Here is a 22,372-nt window from a genome sequence, read left to right as displayed (position 1 = left end):
AACTCTAAAAGTCCATAATAGATAAAAAACCCAGATTTTTTTTAAATTTTCAAAATCTAAAAACTCTTCAAATTGCTAAAATTTCAAAAAAAATAAAATTTCAAAATCAAGAAGTTTGAAAATTCTGGAAATTTCTAATTCTGAAATTGCGAAAAAATCTTTCTTGCTTGAATTCCTGAATATCCTATAATCCCTGAATTTCCATCAATTCCTAGAATTCTTACAACTCTTAATTTCCTTACAGTCCAGATTTTTTTTTTTGAATACTAAAATTCCAGATATCTGCAAATTCTTACATTCTAGAATATTTTAAAACTCCTAAGTTTCAAAATCTGTAAAAACTCCGTAAAACTAAAAAAAACAATAATTTCTAACAGAAATTTGTTTTCGGGAATCCCATAAATTTCTTTAATTTCAGAAAAATCCAAAAACTTCAACATTTCTAAAAATTCCTAGAGTTTTTAAAGTTTATTTTTTTTTTAAATAAAAAGATATATTCAATATTCTTTAAAATAATACAATTTTCTATATAAATTTATTTTTATAAATTAAAATAGAATATTATACTTTTTCATGAATATTAATTTTTTTTTACATTTTAAATACAAATTTTTTTAAGTCTTTCTTTATTTTTTTTAATTCTATTATTTAGAATTTAAGACTATTAAATATTTCCGGAATTAATTTTTTTAAGAACTTTTATCTTTGGATCTTTTATAACCTCCTGTTGTTTCTTCCTTGACTTGATATAAAGAGTTATGCTAACAAGTTGACGTGCCCTATAAAACAACAAATTACAAAAAAATACAAATTATAATAGTTAAGAAATTTCAGAGATTTTAGAAATATCAGGGTTTCAAGGAATATTAAAAAAAAACTTAGAGAATTTGAGAAAATCTGTGGAATTAAAAAAAAACTGGAAATTCAGAAATCTTAGAACTTTTGAAATTTCTTGATTGCTTTAATTCTTTCAAAAATTATTCAATTTGAGGAAATTGAGAGTTTTGTTTGTTTCCTAATTAAGGATTATCGGAAGTTTTGGGAATTTGGGTAACTTATTTTTTTTGATTTCCCACTTTCTGTTTTAGGAATTATATAAAATTTTGTAAAATTCGGAAATTGAGGCATTTAATAAAAATTAAAAATCTGGATAAAAATTAAAAATGTTATAATTTTTTTAAATTTATTTTAATGATTACATTCAAAAACTGTTAATTAACTTTAGGAAATTTTAGGAATTTATATTGTATTGAAATTTCTAGATTTTTTTTTTAAATTATTAGTTAACGAATCATTAAGAATTCTAGGAATTTTTAAATTATATTTTTTATGGAAATTTAGAATGTTAAGAGTATATAAGGCTGGCTACTCAAATTGTATTCAAAGCTTTTGTAGAATTTTGTTTCACATTTTTTTCTTTCAAGAGGTTTAGGATTTTAGGAATGTTGAATTTTTTTGGATTGTGTAATTTTTTTTTGCGTTTATGTAATTTCTAGATAATTTTGGAATTTTGTGTTTTTTTTTTAATTCTTGGTCTTTTTAAATGTTTGGATCTTTGTAAATTTATGGAATTTATTAATATTTTTGCCTTGACATTTTTTAATGTTTTGTATTTTCGGCTTTTTTGATCAAATTTTATAATTATAGGTTTGGTTTTGCCATAAAATACTATAGAAGACGGACTTGAATACTTTGCTAAATCGAGTTACCTTTGTCCCGGGACCATAATTGGCTGGTTCATCCCGACTGTGTCCACAGCGGGAAAGTCGACTTTACTATCGCAAAGTATTTCAAGTAGCTTGTAGAATATTTTATTTTCTTAATTTTTTTACTGATCTAATATCACACAATACATTTCACAAAATGTTGCACTTTTGGTTTTATTGGTTAACCTGTTCGTTAAAATCGACGAGAACGTCCGTGATTATCCTTCGATCGTAGCTCCGCACTCGGCCAGCTCGTCAGCATGTTCGCCATCAGGTTCCAGGTTGGTACCAGCATCAAATTTAGCGGCAGTCCCTGCCGGTTTTGGTCCCGTTCAGCATCAACATGCTCTCCAGGTTCCAGTTCGGAGTGTGTCCTGATGGCATCAGCATCATATTCAGCAATAGTCCCTGCAGGATCATCCACTCAGGCATTCCTTCCGGTTCGAAGAGTTGGTAGGCTTGATGATGCCCTTGTACCGTTGACTTTTGTAATCACTGTGCTGTTTGCATTTTTCCGGAAGGAACGATCGAGTGCCTAGCTGCCCTTCTTGCGAATCTTGACCTGTCGTCGTCCGTCCGGAAGAAATCGTTCCCCAAAACGGCATCGCTTGTATTCCTTCTTGACGTACATCGGCAGAACTTGCTTCTATGGGATGGTTTCCTCTTCGAACAAAGCGCTTAGCCACCTGAAAGTAATAATGAAAATTATTAAACAACTCAGAATGTGTATGGTGTGTTGTAAAACTTACCCAAATACAATTATTTTCCGATTTGTCCACCAATCGCGAAGTTTCTCCATGCGAATCATTCCTCGAATCGAAAACTTCAACAAAATCAGCTTGTTTTGAATGAACAGCTGATTTTGATGTTTACAAACATCGTTTGTTGGTGTGCGAGAAACTCGCACGAAACTAGAAAATAATCGAGTGCGGCACTCGCACTTTCAGTTCCAAGATGGCGGTGAAACTCGTGCCGAACTCGAGCGAGTTTCTTCAAAAAAACACTTTGACAGCTCTGAGTGCGGCACTTAGTGCCGAACTAGCCATCAAACGAACGTACCATTAGTTTCTGGGGACCCCAAACTTCATGCTTCCCTTCGAGTTGAGCCTGTGCAGAAATTTTGTTGGTCTGTGTAATTAATCATAATGATTTGCTTTTACCAATCCTGTGGACCCCTGAAGTCCACAAATTCGGAACCCTTTTTTTCTTACGGATGTAAACAAACTTTGAATCTCCCCAGGATTTTTCTTTACAAAATAATGACTTCACACACTGAAACCAATGAAATTCAAGATAAGTAATGCAAAATAACATCTCACAATTATGGAACAGGCAATTTGGAGGCAGTGTTTTGCTGCTCTGGATAAAATACAGTCAACCCCCGGTGGTTGGTCACTTTTACGTTCGACACTTTTTTAGTTTGTACCCCGTTGGTTGGTCAAAGTCAAGTCAAACTGAAAAGTGACGAACTGTCCGTTTAAAAGGGGTGTCATACTAAAAAGTGACCCCGTTCGTTTGACAACAGTTGGTGACAAATCATCGGGGTTTGGGGGTGTAATCTTGAATGCAGTTTTTTGTTTAGACAGAACTACTTTTAATAATAATGAATTAGCAAAAGTATGTCCAAATAAATGTCCTAAAAATAGTAGGGTCGACAGTAAGATGTCTACCGGGCCAACGCGGTTTCAACGGGCATCCTCTAGAGGTCCTAGGACAAGAGAGGTTTGAAGATGGCGTTAGAGCGATGGCGGTCGAGATCAGGGTTCCGAGACCTAGAAGCTTTTCTTCTGGTCTTTCCTGCGCTGCTTTCCACGACGACATCTAGTGGTGGCTAAAGGCAACAAAGCACTGCATGTCTCGGGAAGCTCTGAGAGATGTGCAAGTAGCTTTTCGTCGATAAACACGAAAATCGCTTGGCACTACACTTACACGAATACGCAACGAGTCACACCGATATCGAACACTACAAACACACTGCTTAAAATATTTAGATTATGATAGGATACAATTTCATGTCCTAAAAATGTTTGATCAGCTTCAAACAAGTTAATCAGCGAATTGATTTCTTACAGAGTGGCTTTGCATTCAACCTTCCCATGGCAATGTGAGAGTGCTACTCATTTGCCTGGTGGATCACAGTCTGTTGCTCATCAGTTTATCAGATGCGTGCTGCATCAATTGGCTCCAAATGGAATTTTTTATCAAATATTTCTTATCCAAGGCAATGGTAAGTCATACATTTTCAAATAAGATAACATTGATATAGAAAATTTATTAGTCAAAATCATATCTTAAATGTTGCCCACATTTTTTTTAGAAACATCTCGCAAAAAACTTTACAAAAGTGTTTCATTGAGCCTGGGTGATTTTACTGAATTGAATCCAACGAGTCCGGTGCAACTGTTGATCGAAACGTTAAACTCCAAGAAAACACTACCCCCGGATTTACTGCCGATTATACTGCGAAACATGTCCGAGTATCTACAGTGTGTTCAGATTGATAACATCAGCCCTAGCATCTGGTCCACAGCAGTACAGGGTAACAATCGTTCGTTTAAAACAAGCTTTGCTTACACGCAGAAAAATGTTTTGTAGAATCAGCCTGTACGAGGTTTGAATCAACATTTTTTTTGTTGAATATAATCAACAAAAAAATTGCGTTGAAACAAACATTGATTTTCTCAATTCCACAAAAGTCTTTTGTTGTTTTGAAAAAACTGCTTTGACGTTTAGCGTTGATTCAACAAAAATCATGAAACGTTTTGTTGATTCAAATCTGCCTTATTTTTCTGCGTGTATGCGCCCGTTAGGGTACTGGCCCTCGTCGTCAGCTCCAAAAAAGGAGTCAAGAAACAGCTTTACGAACAGCAAAACAAAGAAGAGGCAGCGATTTCTTAAGGCTTGCTTTGGCTTGCGTTGCTGCTCAATTGATTTTTTTTTCTTGACCGGTTTCTTACCAACTGATACATTGTTTAGCCGGGATAACCTGCAGAGCGACATGGTTGGTTATGGTCGCTGCTTAGATTCCCTAAATTCACACTCAAACATTCTTCCAACCATCGAACCTTAATCAATATGAAGCATTGATTATTTTGTTTAGGCCTGAGGCGCCATTTTAATGACGTAGTACAGATCGGATTCGCTTATTGGATTGGAACGACTGACAGCTGTCAAAATTCTTGACCGGTTTCGAAGTGCGTATACCGCTTTACGTTGAGCACGAGGCTGAGCATTAAAAATTTCAAGAGGTGGCAGTTTTTTAGTTTAATCACAGATTTAAAGCTAAAAATTTAATAAAGACGACAGGGTTCACATGATAGAACCACCATTCGATCACCCAGCTGTAGACAGACAGACAGCATATCAACTTTTTTAAATACCGAAAAGGGCAATTCCTCGGTCTGGGACAATTTTACCTATAGGTACTAAATCGCCGCAGCTTTTTGCCTCGGGGGTTCCGTGTCAAGAGCACAGTTACTTGAGAATTGATCTAGAATGTTTCCCAAACCCTTGAAGAAATTTGACACAACCCGCCGGTTCTTGTGTTTCTTCTATTTGGCAGGTCGCGTAAAGATCCTTCATCTTCTTTACAAATACTATGTCCCAAAAGTAAGGTCCCCCACTTCAGTAACCCACGACGGATTCCTCCTCATAATGTACTCTAAGCTCTCCTCTCGGCAGCACCGAACTGGCCTGCCGGTCCTTTGAGTGATCAATCGCTTCCTGCATAATCCCGTGCAACAGGCGCAATCTTCTCCACCAAAATCATTCCCGCAACGGGTCCGCACAGTCCCCGTATCCGCGCATAATCTGCGATAATATCATTGAAAATATCAAAATGTGATCGCCAGAAGCTCACTCAAAGCCAACGAAAGTCACCACTCCGGGAGACCTTTGGAACCGGGTGTAAGTTAGGCGCTGCCCTAAAGGATAAGAGGGGATTTTCGATTAATTTATTCCAGAACGATTCTCAAGCCCTGGAGGAACTATTTCTCAACTTGCCGGTTCCGTCGATTTGTTGGTTAGGTTTGGCGGGTTTGGCAGAAACCAAAATAAAAATAGTTGTGACATTTCTAGACGTCACACCGACGTTTTTTTTCAAGATGATTCATGTTAGGGTGGAAGAGCCTAAGTATACTAACATTATTTAAGTATACTTATTAATATACTTAGGTAAAGTTCTAAGAGTTTCCAGCCCCTTGCTTTTTAATCATATTCACGGTGCACATCAACCAGAGTTTTTGTACCAAGATTTTTGTTACAGACAGTTTAGTATTTTCAAAACTACGGGAACTATCGATATATTTTTTTATTCATCCCCTAGAGTACAATCTACGAAATAATTTACAACATAGTTTGTCTATTTTTACAATCAGATTTTTGCAGGATTGGGCCCGTAAATTTGTCAATTTTGGAATAAGAAGACAACAACTTCCTTGGTTGCTGTGCACCCTTAAAGCATAATTCAAATACCAAATTGTTAAAATTTTTAATTATAATTAATTTTTAGATTTTTTAGTATATGCAGATTTTTGTGATTTTTGGGATCGAAAAATCTGTAAAGTATAGATTTATCTGTATATCTGGCATGACTGCCCAATTAACCGCGAAGCACTAAATAGCGGCATTAAATCAGCATTATATTGGCATTTAATACCAGCAAATAATGCTTCAAAACATTTAATCAGCACTTTTCCCTTGAGAAATATTTCAAGTGGCGCAAAGTGATGCTGTTTAAGTACTTCAACGAAAGCTCGAACAAAAATAAACTGCTTTATCGACGTCAAGGCTGGGGGAAAAAAAAAGAACAGCTGCTCCCCACACTTCGTGGTGGTTCCTTTGTTTTTTTTCTTTCTCCTGTTGCGTTTCATGTGTGAGTGTGACACTTTGATGTTATTCTTGCATTTTTCTCGTCGATCTCCAGGATGCGCGCCAGCCAACTGATGTATTCTGAAATGAGTGTTTGTTTTGAAAGTTTTAATCGATGTGGTAGATGCATCGAACATTAATGAAGACTTTCTTTCTGCTGTTTAGGGATTCTGGTTCATGGTTCTGGTTCAAAAACCCGTTGTCATTTCGTTGAACGGAAATTATTTACGAGTCACTCAGCAAATTGCGGCCAGCCAGTAAGTGTGCAATCAATTACGGAAAGCTTGAGGTTATTAGGGACAAGTACTGGTTAACGGCTAACGGGAACTGTTTTTCCGAGGAGTGCTTGGTCCACGGTTGGCAAAATTTCAGAATTGTATCAGAATTCAGGAAAGCCGCGTTTTACTTGCGAGAAAAGTCATTCAATTTACCAGAGAACTTTTGATATAGTCCTTTGTGCTATGGGTATATGTTTTGAAAAATTTGGCTTCATTACAGGCTGCAGTTTTCCACAAAAAATAAAATAAAAACTCTTCAATCAGCGGGAATTGAACCCACCCAAGTAACCAAATAGCACTAAAACAAGTCAGTGTTCAGCACTACAAGCGCTTTACCAGCTGCGGACTATTGCTAACAAGTTTAGACATCTGCACTAAAAGCGCTTTTACAGCTGATTTGCGATCGGTTTTGGACTTTATATTTCTGATTTCCAGCTAGCATCATCAGCATTCACCAGCTAGTCAGTCATAAAACAGCTAAGATCAAAACAAATCAGCTCTAAAACAATTGCTTTAGGCTTTGCTGAAATGCAGCTGAATTAATGCTGCTCCTAGCAACACTGCTGGATTTTTTTCCCATTAACTGGCAACACAGTAGAGGTGTGAAAGAGAGAGAATGAAGCAAACGAAAATAAACACATTTCTTACTCGCTCATCCCTTCAACTAGAACAACCATCACAAACCTGCGGAGAAAATTTCCGCTGTCAGTTGGTGGCTGAGATTCACCATGATTTCATGCTTTAGCAGGTGCTGTCGATTTTTTCAGTCCTTATCGAAATTTTTCGTAAGAGCTGAATAAACAAAATGAGGACTAATGTTGCGATTATTATGAAAGAGAATCGCTTCTTTTGAAAAATGTAGGTTGGCCTAAAGGTTGACATTTTTCGGGCCTCTTCGGTGCCTAAAGAATCTTCAGAATTCGCCGTAGGTACTGGGGTACTGGTCATAATGGAGGAACCTGCCCCAACAGAGTCTGACGGAGCATATACCACAGAGTTATTTTAGGTATCATGCAATGTACAAGCATTGGTAGGTTTAAAAACAGCTGCGGTAAGCCAACTCCAAATTGGGCGAATGGATAAAGGCGCAGAAAATTCAACACATCGGCGGCAAACTCAAGCATCAAGGCATCACATCTCCAACATCTACCTTTCACGCAATAAAATCGGCTCTTCCCCACACGGACAGCTGAGTCGGTAACGTGGTAGTAAACAAACCAAAAATAGATCAGAAGATGGGGAGGGGAAATAGAGAGAGCCGAGAGAGCCTAATTTTTGCTTCTCTCAATTTTTTTGACGTTTTGTGCAGGGTTGGATCAACAACAGTAGAGGCTAGCTGGAAATCAGAAATATAAAGTCCAAAACCGAACGCAAATCAGCTGTAAAAGCGCTTTTAGTGCAGATGTCTAAACTTGTTAGCAATAGTCCGCAGCTGGTAAAGCGCTTGTAGTGCTGAACACTGACTTGTTTTAGTGCTATTTGGTTACTTGGGTTATTTAGCCTAAGGTACAATATCATTAGATATTTGGGTAACTTTTATCATGTTTAGTAGTAAAACAAGCGCATGGCCGTCTTACCCCCACCTCCCCTAACTGAGAATTCAGTAAAATCTAAATTACTGAATCGTTTACTGAAATTTCAGTAGATGAAAATTCAGTAAAACTTTACTGAATTTCAGCAAAAAAAAAATGGTGTGTATTTTTGGTTAAATGAAGTAAAAAATCTATAATTATGCCAAAAATCCCTTTTAATTCATGTTTTGAAAGATTTCCATAGATTTTGACTTTTCTCACGTTTCTTTTCGGGAGGACTATCCCCTCGTTCTTTAACTTTGGGTGTACGACTTGTGAGAACCATTTTATCATTGTTCTCATTGATGACTACTCTACCCTACTGATCGATGGTTGGAAGGAAATTATAGCTTATCTTACTAAAAAGAGCTGGAATCTATGTTATGTTTAGTTATTGGATACCATAGGCTACTTATTTAGATAAATGATTTATGTTCCAAAGATTTAGCATGCTTACTATGGTGTTACAATATGACACCCTGAGCCTAAATCTCTGAAATAGACAGGATGCACGTCTGTATTGATACTGATTTTCAATAACTCACGAACAGACTCGATTATCCGACGGCCTCGGAAAATTTCACTTCGGATAATCGAATCACGAAAAAAAAACATTTTTTTTTGTCTTATTTTTGATTGCTTAAAGCCTGATCTACGTCGGGAAACTCCTACGACCCTACGCTGCGCCGCGATGACAGAAGTGAAAAAAATCGTTCTAAAAACGTAAACTTTCCTGCGAGTATCTGCAATCAGCTGCGTTGGATGCTGTGATTCCCCGTTTGGAATTGTCAATGCAGAAATCCTGCGAAAATTTTCATATATTTCAAAATTTAGAACCAAACTTGCGCTTGCATCTGCGATCCTGCGAGTTTCCTCTTGTAGACCAGGCTTAAAGGCTCCGCCAATTGTGACTAAAGTTCTAAAGTGGTTTAGAGTTTTTAAATCCAAGATGGCGGCCATATTTTATTGTTTAATAGTCGAACTCGAATTTAATGTTATTTAATTTGTGCAATTATTTTTCCGAATATTGTCCGTTTCTTTCAAACGTACACGCCGCACGGCATTTCAGAATGTGCCATAAACATTGTTGCCAGCTATTTTCTGCACTTTTAGTGCAATAAAAAACATACCTGGCAGCTATGGCAAGCGATTCGAAGAAGAAGATAAACAAAAACAAAACGCGTAGTATGGGATTTGACAGCTCGCATTTGCCGAATGTGCGGCGCGTCGTTTAGAGGCTAGTATGCCGCGTGTTTTTTTCGAGAATACGCGCTAAAAAACTAGAAACGACCGAAAACGAAAAAAAAAATGTTTGTGATTTGATTTTCCGAAGTTCCATACAAACCTTCGAATAATCGAACTTCGGATAATCGAAATTTCGGATAATCGAATCAGGACTGTACAAACAAATTGAAGCCTATATTTAAGATTTGGGCTTAGTTCAAACGGTTCAGACAAAACAAATATTTTGTAACACTTTTATAATTACAGGTATTGATACATTGTTTCGGCGAATCTTGTTCATGATTTCAAGTTTGGACGAAGCAGATAATTTGTTACAAATTATGACGTCTATATTGAAAGTGCCACAACTTTCTAAGGTATTTTTCTCAATAACACTTTGATAACACCAGGGCTGTGGAGTCGGAGTCGGTGGAGTCGGGTCTTTTTGATGACCTGGAGTCGGCGTCGTCAAAACTCAAACAGCTGGAGTCGGAGTCGGCTAACTTTTATGAGCTGGAGTCGGAGTCGGAGCCGAAAATTTCTGATAACCCAGAGTCGGAGTCGGAGTTATCTAAAATTCAACATTTTTTTATTGTTCAGTATTTTTTATAATGCGTGTTAATTCACAAAACTTCTTATATTATTAATAGATTTTTAAGTCGCATGCCGGTTTTTGTCAGTTTTTCATTTTTTTGTAAGAGATGTCAGATGTCATTATGTTTTTAAAGCACTTTTATAGTGATTGGAATGCTCTAATTGTATTATTTCACTATGATCACTAAATGATAACCTGTTATTCCTCTCTAATCCTAGTATGTAGTATCATAACTTGATATTAAACAATATTGGTTTTTTAGTCAGAAATATTCAATTGAGTTCAATTTTTGACTGCTTCCTTTTTATGTACCCTTTCAATTCAAATCTGACCAATTTTAATCCAGTTCTTTCTGAAAAAAGTCATCCTTAACCCCGATATCGATATGTTTTATGTAAGTGATTTTTCAGGGAAAAGGTTACGAGGTACATAAAAAGATTAAAAATAATATTTTTAAATCGGAAAAATCACTGTCAGTATAACTCTTTAATCAAATAATCAACAATTATAACAATCTATTACTTGGAACTCAATATGCGTATTTTGTTTATCACAGTACAAAAAATCAAAGTATCGCGTTTAACGGTGCACATCAACCAGAGCTTTTACACCCAGATTTTTGTTACAGACATTTTATTATCTTCAAAATTACGGGAACTATCGATATGATTTTTCATTCATCCCCTAAAGTACTGTCCACAAAGTAATTTATAACAAAGTTTGACTAATTTTACAATTCTGTTGTTGCAGGATTGGGTCCGTAAGTTTGACAATTTTGGAAAAATAAGACAACAACTTCCTTCTTTGCTGTGCACCCTTAAAATATTTGAAACTTACAATAAATATAAAAAAAAAAGTTGAACTAATTTTGAAATAATCATTGAATATGTCTCAATGTTTACTATGTCTCTACTAAAATCTGAAAGTGTCGATCCTTCCCGAGCAGGGGTAAATAACACGGGAATACCAAATTTTGGTATTACTTGGGCAAATAACAGCGACCAAAATGTGTCCTTGGTTGCCCAGTAATAGATGGTAAAATACCATGAAATCATACCAAAGTCTAGTATGTGGAAGGGCACAACAATACCAAACCATGTTATTCCAAGGGTAAAATAATACCTCAAAATAAGGGTAAAATAATACCTCGAAATAAAACCATTTCAATACCAAGTTGAGGTCTTCTGGATTTTTGAACATTGCTTGAATACCAAAACTTGGTATTACCATGGTTTTATTTTTAGGTATTCCCGCGCCCTTGGAAAATCATATTTTGGTATTTCTGTGGTCTTCCACATACATGATTTTGGTATGATTTCATGGTATTTTACCATCTATTACTGGGCAACCAAGGGCACATTATGGTCGCTGGTATTTGCACAAATAATACCATTTTTAGTGCAACAGTTGCAGTTAGTAAAAAAACGGAAATGGTCCATATGCAACAGCCAAATCTACTCACCTGATGATTCCATGTTGCTCTTAGTGATATTCTTCACCACACCGAGTGCATTTGTCATTGATGAACGGCCTGTGCTTGAAGTTCTTGAAGCTTCTGAAAAATAACAAGATTGAAAAATAATTATTATTAAAATGAAACTGAATTGAAATTCACCAAAATTCAATAATCTGTCGATTAACTCGTTTTTCAAAATATTTGGTTATCCCGACTTAGATAAATTTCAACGTTTTTGAAAAAAATATTGGTGGGTATATCACACAAATGTTTTAAATCATCTTTAACATTTTTGGGTTCCAAGTCATTTTAGCGTAAAATTAATTATCCCGTCAAAATTTAAAAAAAAATCCATAGTTTCAGAGAAAATTGATGAAACCTTTCAATACCAAAATAATACCAAAATGTGGCATCCTGACTTTGAAAATTTTCCACAATTTCAAGTCATTTCAAAAATGTTTAAAATCAAGTTTGAAGTTTCCGGTTTTCAATGAAAGCATTCGCTTTGAGACATAATTTTAGCGCAAAATTAATCATTTTGTCAAAATTGGTCAAAATTTTCCCATAGTTTCAGAGGAATTTGATGAAACCTTTCAATACCAAAATAATACCAAAATGTGCCATCCTGACTTAGAAATTTTTCCACAATTTCAAGTCATTTCTGTAGGGGGTATATCAAAAATGTTTAAAATCAAGTTTGAAGATTCCGGTTTTCAATAAAAGCATTCGCTTTGAGACATCATTTTAGCGCAAAATTAATTATTTTGTCAAAATTGGTCAAAATTTTCCCATAGTTTCAGAGAAATTTGATAAAATACTGTAATACCAAAAGAATACCAAAATGTGGTGTTCGATCATTGGCAAATTCTGCAATTTTGCAATATCAAAACAATACCTTAAATTGGTATGATACCACATTTTGCTCTTGCATAATCCTTAAGAAATTTTTTAAAGGGTCCAGGAATACCAAAATTTGGTATAAATACCAGAGAAAGGTATTATTACGCATTTCCCTTGTTATTTACCCATGCTCGGGCCCGAGCAGGGATAAATAACACGGGCATACCATATTTTGGTATTACTTTGCATAATAACAAATACCAAAATGTGCCCTTGGTTGCCTAGTAATAGATGGTATAATACCATGAAATCATACCAAAATACTGTATGGGGAAGACCAAAGCAATACCAAAACGTGCCATTCCAAGGGCAAATGAATACCAGACAATATCAACTTTCCGGGTAAATAAAAATCTCATTGGACAAAAAAAACAGTGAGAATTTTCTATAGGATTACAACGAGAATTCAATTTGGCTAATGGGATTTCAATGAGAAATGGGTAGAATTTTGATGCTATATTTAAATCCTTCGAACAGGCAGGAAAACGAAGTCTTGCTTGGAGAGCCAAAAAATATCAGGTAAAGAAAACTAGAGGAATACTGGAATCGAACTCATGACAGGTAAGGTGCAGACACCATTTTAGCTACCCGTTTACCAACTGAGCTATCAACGCTTGTTGAAAACGAGCTGCTGCTGCATCAACATGTTTTAGCTGCAGGCAAAAATATCAAGAAATTCAAAGAAAGAGAAACAAACTAAACCAGAGCGAGAAAGGCTATAGCCCAGGCAGCGTGGCATTTTTCGTGGGATTTTCGAGGATGCATGATTCCATCTGAATAGGATTCAACACAAATCTAATATTAAAAGGATTTTAGAACGAAGTTCGAATACCACATGCATACCAAGATTTTGGTATTAAAAGAGTTATTTTATCAAAATAACAAAGATTGACATTATTTTTTTGAGTTTATCGATTATGACGAAAAAGGCACACAATGTTAAGTAAAATCCATTTTAAAATTTTATATTTTTCACGTTAAACCTATTGTTGTCGTAAAGTTAATCGTCTAAATATATAAATGTTCTTCTTATCATTTTCAAATGTATCAGCATACTTTTAAGAATGTTAAACTTTATTTAAAATAGATTTTTTTATGAATCCCTTTTATTTAATAGTTTTTTTTATTCAAAATACCTTTATAATACCAATGTATGGCATTCTCTAATTTATAAAGATCATTAAATGACTTTTTTTGACCAAAATAAAATAGTTGGCTTTAATTTGGAGTAGATTTGCGTTTTAAAGTATGTAAGTTAGTAACAGTATGTCAAAATTCGACATTTTCTTAAAATTTGCTTAATAACGAAACAACTTACACTTTAGACATTTTTTCAAGGGCTCGCGAAAACCATAATTTGGTATTGATACCATTGAATGGTACTATTTTGCATTTCCCTTGTTATTTACCCATGCTCGGGTAGGTAGTAAAAAATATCGCAGCTTTAGCCTTACTCTGTGGCTCTAGTGCCCGTTCAACTCGAAGGTTATTTGGTTTTTTCACCAAGGTGACTTTGATAGTCGCCGTGCTTCTTATTAATGTCAGCCTAAAAGTGAGCCAATTGAATTTATATGTTTAATCGATCATTAAGGCTCGATTTCTTTTAATGATTTATTTAAAAAAATATAACAGTTAAATATTTAAATTTATTAGCTTTTAATAAATTAAATGTAAATTTGAGATTATGCAAATAAATCCAAATTGACTCATAAAATTGTTCTTCTAAAAATGACCTCAAAACTAAAAGTATTCTTTTATTTCTGTTTTAATAACGTATACAACTTGTACACTAGATACTTTTTTCAGTTTTGTGATTTGAACTTATTTCGTAGTGAAAAACTTGACGCTTAGAGTATTAAAATAATCTTTTGTTCCTTGAATTATTTATCAATGTTTTCAAAATAATACATAACTAACTTTCGAAATATATCTAATTATGTGGACTCGGAGTCGGAGTTAACAATTTTTTGAGAGCTGGAGTCGGAGTCAGCTGGCGTTGGTAGGACGGAGTTGGAGTCGGAGTCGGTTGGAGCTGAAAGCTGGAGCCGGAGTCAGAGTCGGCAAATCTCATAAAGCCGGAGTCGGAGTCGGAGTCACTTGTAATATGATCCGACTCCGCAGCCCTGGATAACACCGACCATCAAAATGTCTGCGCAGGCTTCTCAACTAGACAGGGCCGAATGGTTTTTCTCCAAAGTCGTATGGTGCATTAGTGCGGTTCGCTTCTCCTACATATTGCATTAAATTTTTGAATTATATGGGTCATTCCATCTGAAGCGGAACAGCATTTGAAAATTATCATCTCCGATTCTGCTCAAATTTGGCAGAACTGTTGAGACTACCACAACATGCAAAAATCCCGAATTTCATCCAAATCGGACCACCCCCTCAAATTTTGTACCCTCCCAAAAAATCGACTTTTTGACGATTTTTGAGCAAAACCCCTATTTTCAAACTGCGATTGCTCAGGAACCACAAATCTTAGAGGGTCGGTCTTAGACTAAATTTTGAAGGAAATTGGACGTAGAATCCATTTCCATGATCAAAATTTAGATTCAAATATTGTTTCTACCTGTATTGCGCAATTGAAAACTTTCAATGGCCGTATCTCAAAACAACCCTATTTATTTTTTAAATCATCGTATTCCACGTCCAATTTTACATAAGAATCACTTATCGACAGAAAGGAATATGTTTCGTTCCAGAGATATCGAATTTTATAGTTTTGAGTATTTGAGATTACCTAAATTAGCTACACTCGCCGCATCTGCTAGAAGCTCTAAGTCGTGCTGATCAATAATTACTACCTGGTGTTCTGTAAGATGAATTATTTTTATAATTTTATACGATTTTGATATAATCAATACCTAGAACAATCTATTTTTTGTTTACGGAATATTTATTGGGTAAATTTTAATGCACTGCTTTTCCTGATCACAGTGTCATTGAACCATATTAAGTAAAATTTGAACTTTTAATATTTATTTGCAAATGCTACAGAGTTTTTACAAATTATTATTTCAAAAATTTATCATTTTTCTGTTATTTTCATATTTTTCCTAATTCCTCATTTCTTTCCACTTTATCAAATTATTTCTTTTAATTCTTCTTTTATTTGAAACGAGAACAAATGTAGAGCTGGCTGTAGTAGATGAAATAATTCTCATGGGTTCTAGAGCTTTTGCCATGTGCGGTAGCGAAATAGTGCCATTCAGCAAAAAAACCCAAAATCTGCCTTACGGTTTGAAAGATTGATCATATTAAACCGATGTTTATATTGTGAGCCTGTTTCATCTGAATAATTGAGGATTTTTTTTCAATTCTGGTACAAACAAAACCATATACATACTTCTGATACATGTGGACAGCAGCTGTATCGTCTTCCAAGATTTCGAAATGATTGACAAACAAAAAAAAATGTTCGGACGGTGTCGAAATCAACATAATTGAATTTGATCCTAATCAGATCATAAATCAGATTAATCTTTGTGATTTTCTTACATTTTTCAGTTTTATACTTTCCAGAAATTCTCCTCCTTAATCATGCTTCGGGAGAGTTTTATTCATGTAAATTCATAATTTTTAACACGATAATGTATCGTACACTTTTTTTAAGTGTTCCTTACAAGATCAATTGCAATTTCCTGCTAGCTCTGCGGGAATTCCATTCTGCCCTGTATTGCGTGTCGTTCTTGGTCTGTCCTGTGGGCTAGCACACAAATTCACCGTATACTATTTTTTTTAAATTTAAGATTATACAGCAGTTTTATACAGTGGTGTACACTGTGAGGATGAAATCTTATTTCAATAAATAACCAGGTAGCAGTTATTGATCAGCACGACTGAGTGCTTCTAGCATATGCGGCGAGTGCACTATGGTACATTGGGTGGCCAAGTTTCAAAAAAGTGACCTTCTCCAAATATTTTTTGGTATTTTTTTCTCGAAAGTAAACATTCCAACTAAGAAAAATCCAAATTTTCAAAGCTGTAAGTTTGTTCGTTACGGAGATACGCAAGCTGAAAGTCAAAAAATGGAGTAAAAAACTAACGTTTTTCGTAAAAAAGGCTGATTGTTTAATTTTAACATAGCTCAGCCATTTTAAATATTTTATTAGGACAGTTATACATCATTGGAAAGGTAATGAGATAAGCTTTTAAACTATTGACAGATAAAATGTTATTTCCAAACCAAAAACTGAAGTTTTCATCGTATAACTGGAGCATTTTTTTGACAAAACTTATTTTTTTGTGTTTGTTAATCGAGTACTTTTTTTGCTAACCGATGCTAAACATGAAACTAAGATCACTTAAACGAATTGATCATAATCTAACATTGCTGAAATTTCCAGCCTGCGATTTTTTGCGTTTTCGGAGATATGCCATTTTGAACATTTACGTTTTATCAAAATTTGCTGCAATCTACATATGCGCCCGTTTATTTCACTTGCTTTGCTACCTACTTCGTGGGCATCGTCGCTTCAAAAATCAAGTTCGAAATGACTTTATTGGAATTTTCTGTTGCCTACATTTAAAATTGAGTACCTTAGTCAAAATAAGGTATTCGTACCGAAGTTTCTCAAGCGAAATTGGAGAATCTCAGTTTGATACCGAAAAAGTATTCAGCAAAATATTGACATAGCATGATGAATTTCTGCGATCAATCCATGAAACTGATCCACATTTAAGTTCTATGTTGGTTAGTACAAAACATCATAAAAAGTACCTTTAACATATCCTGAAGCCGTCAGAAACTCTATAATCAAATGAATTTTCATGAACAAGAACATCAGGATTAGTAAGAATATGTTTTGTTTTTTATCGTTTTACTTCATAATTAATATTTTGATTAAATTTAATTTTTCTGTTATGAGCATGAGCATGAGAGACCATCCATGGTTGTCCTTCTCCGTTGCTGAACAGGACCGTAATATCCTATCAATACAACTGACCATACGCTTAAACGATCTAATGGTGTTTCCCTTATCAACAGCATGTATGAATGCGTTGAAAAGATAAAACATCAAGGTCATTAAAACTAGATCTGAAGCAAATAGGTAACAGTCATTGGCCACCAACGGCGCCCGCCATGTCAGTTTGTAGATCTCGGGGGGATTGGGACGGGAATGTTAGTTAGCACAGGTTGCTACCAAGGGTGGGTTCTATACGATATCCACACCCCCACGTGTGCCGGAAAACTACTTCTACTTGGGATTTTGTTAGTGGGAAAGGGTAATGGCCAGGATTCATCATAGAGGATGATGATGCGACCCAATAATCAATAAATTTTGTTTAATGATGTGATGTATTATGCATTCTCAAGGCAAACAGTCGGAGGATGCGGATGAGATTATTCCCGGTTATTTGGTGTTAAGATTAGCATAAATGATTCAATCTTAGACAGCCGGCTGTGGAAAGATAAAACCAAATAAAACGCGAAACCGCACGGACCGAAAAACACACACAATCGGGGGGAAAACAAAGACGGAAACGGCGACGAAAATCCGGCTTGTTGACCGCGACGCGAACCGTTCAAATTCTCCAAAGCAACTGTCAAACCATCGCGAAATCACCCGGGCCGAAATACACACACAATCGGGGGGGGGGGGGGGAAACAAAGACGGAAACGGCAACGAAAATCCGGCTTGTTGACCGCGACGCGAACCGTTCAAATTCTCCAAAGCAACTGTCAAACCATCGCGAAATCACCCGGGTCGAAATACACACACAATCGGGGGGGGGAAACAAAGACGGAAACGGCAACGAAAATCCGGCTTGTTGACCGCGACGCGAACCGTTCAAATTCTCCAAAGCAACTGTCAAACCATCGCGAAATCACCCGGGTCGAAATACACACACAATCGGGGGGGAAACAAAGACGGAAACGGCAACGAAAATCCGGCTTGTTGGCCGCGACGCGAACCGTTCAAATTCTCCAAAGCAACTGTCAAACCATCGCGAAATCACCCGGGTTGAAATACACACACAATCGGGGGGGAAACAAAGACGGAAACGGCAACGAAAATCCGGCTTGTTGACCGCGACGCGAACCGTTCAAATTCTCCAAAGCAACTGTCAAACCATCGCGAAATCACCCGGGTCGAAATACACACACAATCGGGGGGGAAACAAAGACGGAAACGGCAACGAAAATCCGGCTTGTTGACCGCGACGCGAACCGTTCAAATTCTCCAAAGCAACTGTCAAACCATCGTGAAATCACCCGGGTTGAAATACACACACAATCGGGGGGGAAACAAAGACGGAAACGGCAACGAAAATCCGGCTTGTTGACCGCGACGCGAACCGTTCAAATTCTCCAAAGCAACTGTCAAACCATCGCGAAATCACCCGGGTCGAAATACACACACAATCGGGGGGGAAACAAAGACGGAAACGGCAACGAAAATCCGGCTTGTTGACCGCGACGCGAACCGTTCAAATTCTCCAAAGCAACTGTCAAACCATCGCGAAATCACCCGGGTTGAAATACACACACAATCGGGGGGGAAACAAAGACGGAAACGGCAACGAAAATCCGGCTTGTTGACCGCGACGCGAACCGTTCAAATTCTCCAAAGCAACTGTCAAACCATCGCGAAATCACCCGGGTTGAAATACACACACAATCGGGGGGGAAACAAAGACGGAAACGGCAACGAAAATCCGGCTTGTTGACTGCGACGCGAACCGTTCAAATTCTCCAAAGCAACTGTCAAACCATCGCGAAATCACCCGGGTTGAAATACACACACACTCGGGGGGGAAACAAAGACGGAAACGGCAACGAAAATCCGGCTTGTTGACCGCGACGCGAACCGTTCAAATTCTCCAAAGCAACTGTCAAACCATCGCGAAATCACCCGGGTCGAAATACACACACAATCGGGGGGGAAACAAAGACGGAAACGGCAACGAAAATCCGGCTTGTTGACCGCGACGCGAACCGTTCAAATTCTCCAAAGCAACTGTCAAACCATCGCGAAATCACCCGGGTTGAAATACACACACAATCGGGGGGGGAAACAAAGACGGAAACGGCAACGAAAATCCGGCTTGTTGACCGCGACGCGAACCGTTCAAATTCTCCAAAGCAACTGTCAAACCATCGCGAAATCACCCGGGTCGAAATACACACACAATCGGGGGGGAAACAAAGACGGAAACGGCAACGAAAATCCGGCTTGTTGACCGCGACGCGAACCGTTCAAATTCTCCAAAGCAACTGTCAAACCATCGCGAAATCACCCGGGTTGAAATACACACACAATCGGGGGGGAAACAAAGACGGAAACGGCAACGAAAATCCGGCTTGTTGACCGCGACGCGAACCGTTCAAATTCTCCAAAGCAACTCTATTTTGAATAAAATTAATTTTTCTGTTATTTGATTTAACAATTCAAATTTTCGCAATTTATGCCCCCCACCCCCACGGTCTCAAGTTATATGGCATGGACTCACAAAAAGAAACACACAGCAGTAAATAATAAATATTTGACTTTAAATGGATTTATTACGCTTAACAAAATTTTGTTGGAGGGGAGGAGGGGAGGGGGGGGGGGTGAAAGAAAGTGAAGGGAGGGGTTGTGTCCTTAAAGTGGGGATGTATTAGCCTATCCATAATTTAATAATATAAACTTGCAATACAATATATACGCAATTCTTATGCACTTGCAAATGTATGAAAAGACTATTTATTATAAACAATCAACTATTGAAAAACATGAAAAGTCATAAAAATCGACGTATATAATTTCAATACCATACAATTACCCAAATTTGTATGAAAAAAACATTTAAAAAGCAAAAAAATAATTTGGCCGCCTGTTTGTATGGAGATGGCCTATAGTGGGGTGTAGCTAATTTCGGTAATCTTATTGCGCAATTCTCACTAATTTGACTTCGCACTAAATTATTGCTATCGATCGCACTATTGCGACTTGTCAAACTGGCTTGAGAAATTTTAATTTTCTCAAAAAATGATCAAAGCGAGCCGATGTTGCGACTGGAAATGTAAATAAACAACTGCGGGTTGCCTAGATTTTGGAAATTTTGTTGTCAAAAGTGCGAGAGAAAAGTGCGGGCTAAATCCAAGTTACAGTGCAAGGATCAATAAATACTCAAAACTTTAAAATTCGATATCTCTGGAACGAAACATATTCCTTTCTGTCGATAAGTGATTCTTGTGTAAAATTGGCCGGGGAATACGATGATGAGGTCAAATTTAAAAAAATAAATAGGGCTGTTTTGAGATACGGCCATTTAAAGTTTTCAATTGCGCAATACAGGTAGTTATATTAACCTATATTTTGATCATGGAAATGGATGCTACGTCCCATTTCCTTCAAAATTTAGTCTAAGACCGACCCTCTAAGATTTGTGGTTCCTGAGTTATCGTCGTTTGAAGATAGGGGTTTTGCTCAAAAATCGCCAAAAAGTCGTTTTTTTGGGAGTGTACAAAATTGGAGGGGGTGGTCCGATTTGGATGAAATTCGGGATTTTTGCATGTTGTGATAGTCTCAACAGCTTTGCCAAATTTGAGCAGAATTGGAGGTGGTAATTTTCAAATTTGTATTTTTTCTTGCACACTTCAGGTGGCCTTAATTCTCCATACAAACTTTGGAGAAATATAATTCGGCCCGTCTAAATATTTAAAAAAAAATCAATGTTCATGCTTCCAATCGAGTTGAGACTGCGCCGTCATTTTTGCCTATTTTTTGTATGTGTAATGTAATTAATCATCATAAACTTGAAAATAATCTATGTTTTTTTTTCAGAATGTTTTGGAACCATTTTCAAAAATTTTGAGCTACGCAATACAAAATTTTACATTAACTCACAAAGCATTAATTGATATTTGCTATTTGAATAATAAAGCTTTTTCTAAAGAACGCGACAAAATGCAGTTATGCAGGCAGATTGTTTTTGAGCTTGTACAAGCGCTGAAGTTCAAAACTAATATTGTAGACAGTAATCTGCTATTACTGGTTGGGATATTGCTTCAGGATGCTGGCGGTATCCTACCACCTGGGCTTATAGACGATTTGCCGGATGTCCCTCCACCACCATGTAACATTGCGGAATGTATGAAAACGTATCTTAATGATGTCATTGAATTTCTGGCTGATTTCCACACCCTAAGCAAAATAAAGGTTAGTTGATTTAATTGTTTAAAACAAAATTCGTAATTCACTTCATTTAACATACAGAGTATAGAGTGTTTCAAATTTGACATTTCGTCGTCCATAACAGGGAAGAATTCCCAAGTAACCAAAAAACGATGTTGATTTTATAGCTGTCGGCCACTATTGATACATAGTACCCAACCACTAGTGTCTTTTATTAAACTACAAGGACTTCGCCACCCTGGGCTCTTAAGTGTTCGAGTACGGCATGGAGCGACGGTGCTGGACACTCAATACGCAAACAGTACTGAAACAGAAAATTATTCAGCACTAAAAGCACACTCATAACAACTGATAGTCTTCAATAAAATGTTCGCTCTACAACATTACCTTGACGTTCTCTTTTGCGAGATTCCTACTCGAAACTAGCGAGATGCATATGGAGCCAACTCCAATTCAAAACATGATTCCGAATTTTTTTCGCATCAGTATCACCACCTAGCGTGGATGCCTTAAGTTACTACACTGTTAACTTTGAATATTAGACAGGATAATGTTGTATAACACACGCTACAGGTCACGCGCACTAATCTGATTTTGAATAAGTGGCATAATTTTTGAATTGACCGTTGCTGTTGGTTTATTTTTATT

General features: G+C 36.7%; 1 protein-coding gene across 2 annotated transcripts in view; it reads left to right on the top strand.

Annotated features, from left to right (window-relative positions):
* Positions 1-22,372, top strand: part of LOC120417925 (protein unc-79 homolog) — a 217,400-nt gene that overhangs the window by 162,920 nt on the left and 32,108 nt on the right. For both annotated transcript variants that reach the window (XM_039580162.2, XM_039580161.2), the window contains exons 24-27: positions 3,779-3,933; positions 4,024-4,245; positions 9,916-10,025; positions 21,374-21,748. In XM_039580162.2, the coding sequence (XP_039436096.1) occupies positions 3,779-3,933; positions 4,024-4,245; positions 9,916-10,025; positions 21,374-21,748 (862 nt within the window). The remainder of the gene's footprint in view (positions 1-3,778; positions 3,934-4,023; positions 4,246-9,915; positions 10,026-21,373; positions 21,749-22,372) is intronic.

Source organism: Culex pipiens, chromosome 2 (assembly GCF_016801865.2).
Source record: "Culex pipiens pallens isolate TS chromosome 2, TS_CPP_V2, whole genome shotgun sequence".
Taxonomy (NCBI): Eukaryota; Metazoa; Arthropoda; class Insecta; order Diptera; family Culicidae; genus Culex; species Culex pipiens.
The sequence above is the reverse complement of the archived record's forward strand: the minus strand, read 5'-3'. Positions and strand labels throughout refer to the sequence as shown.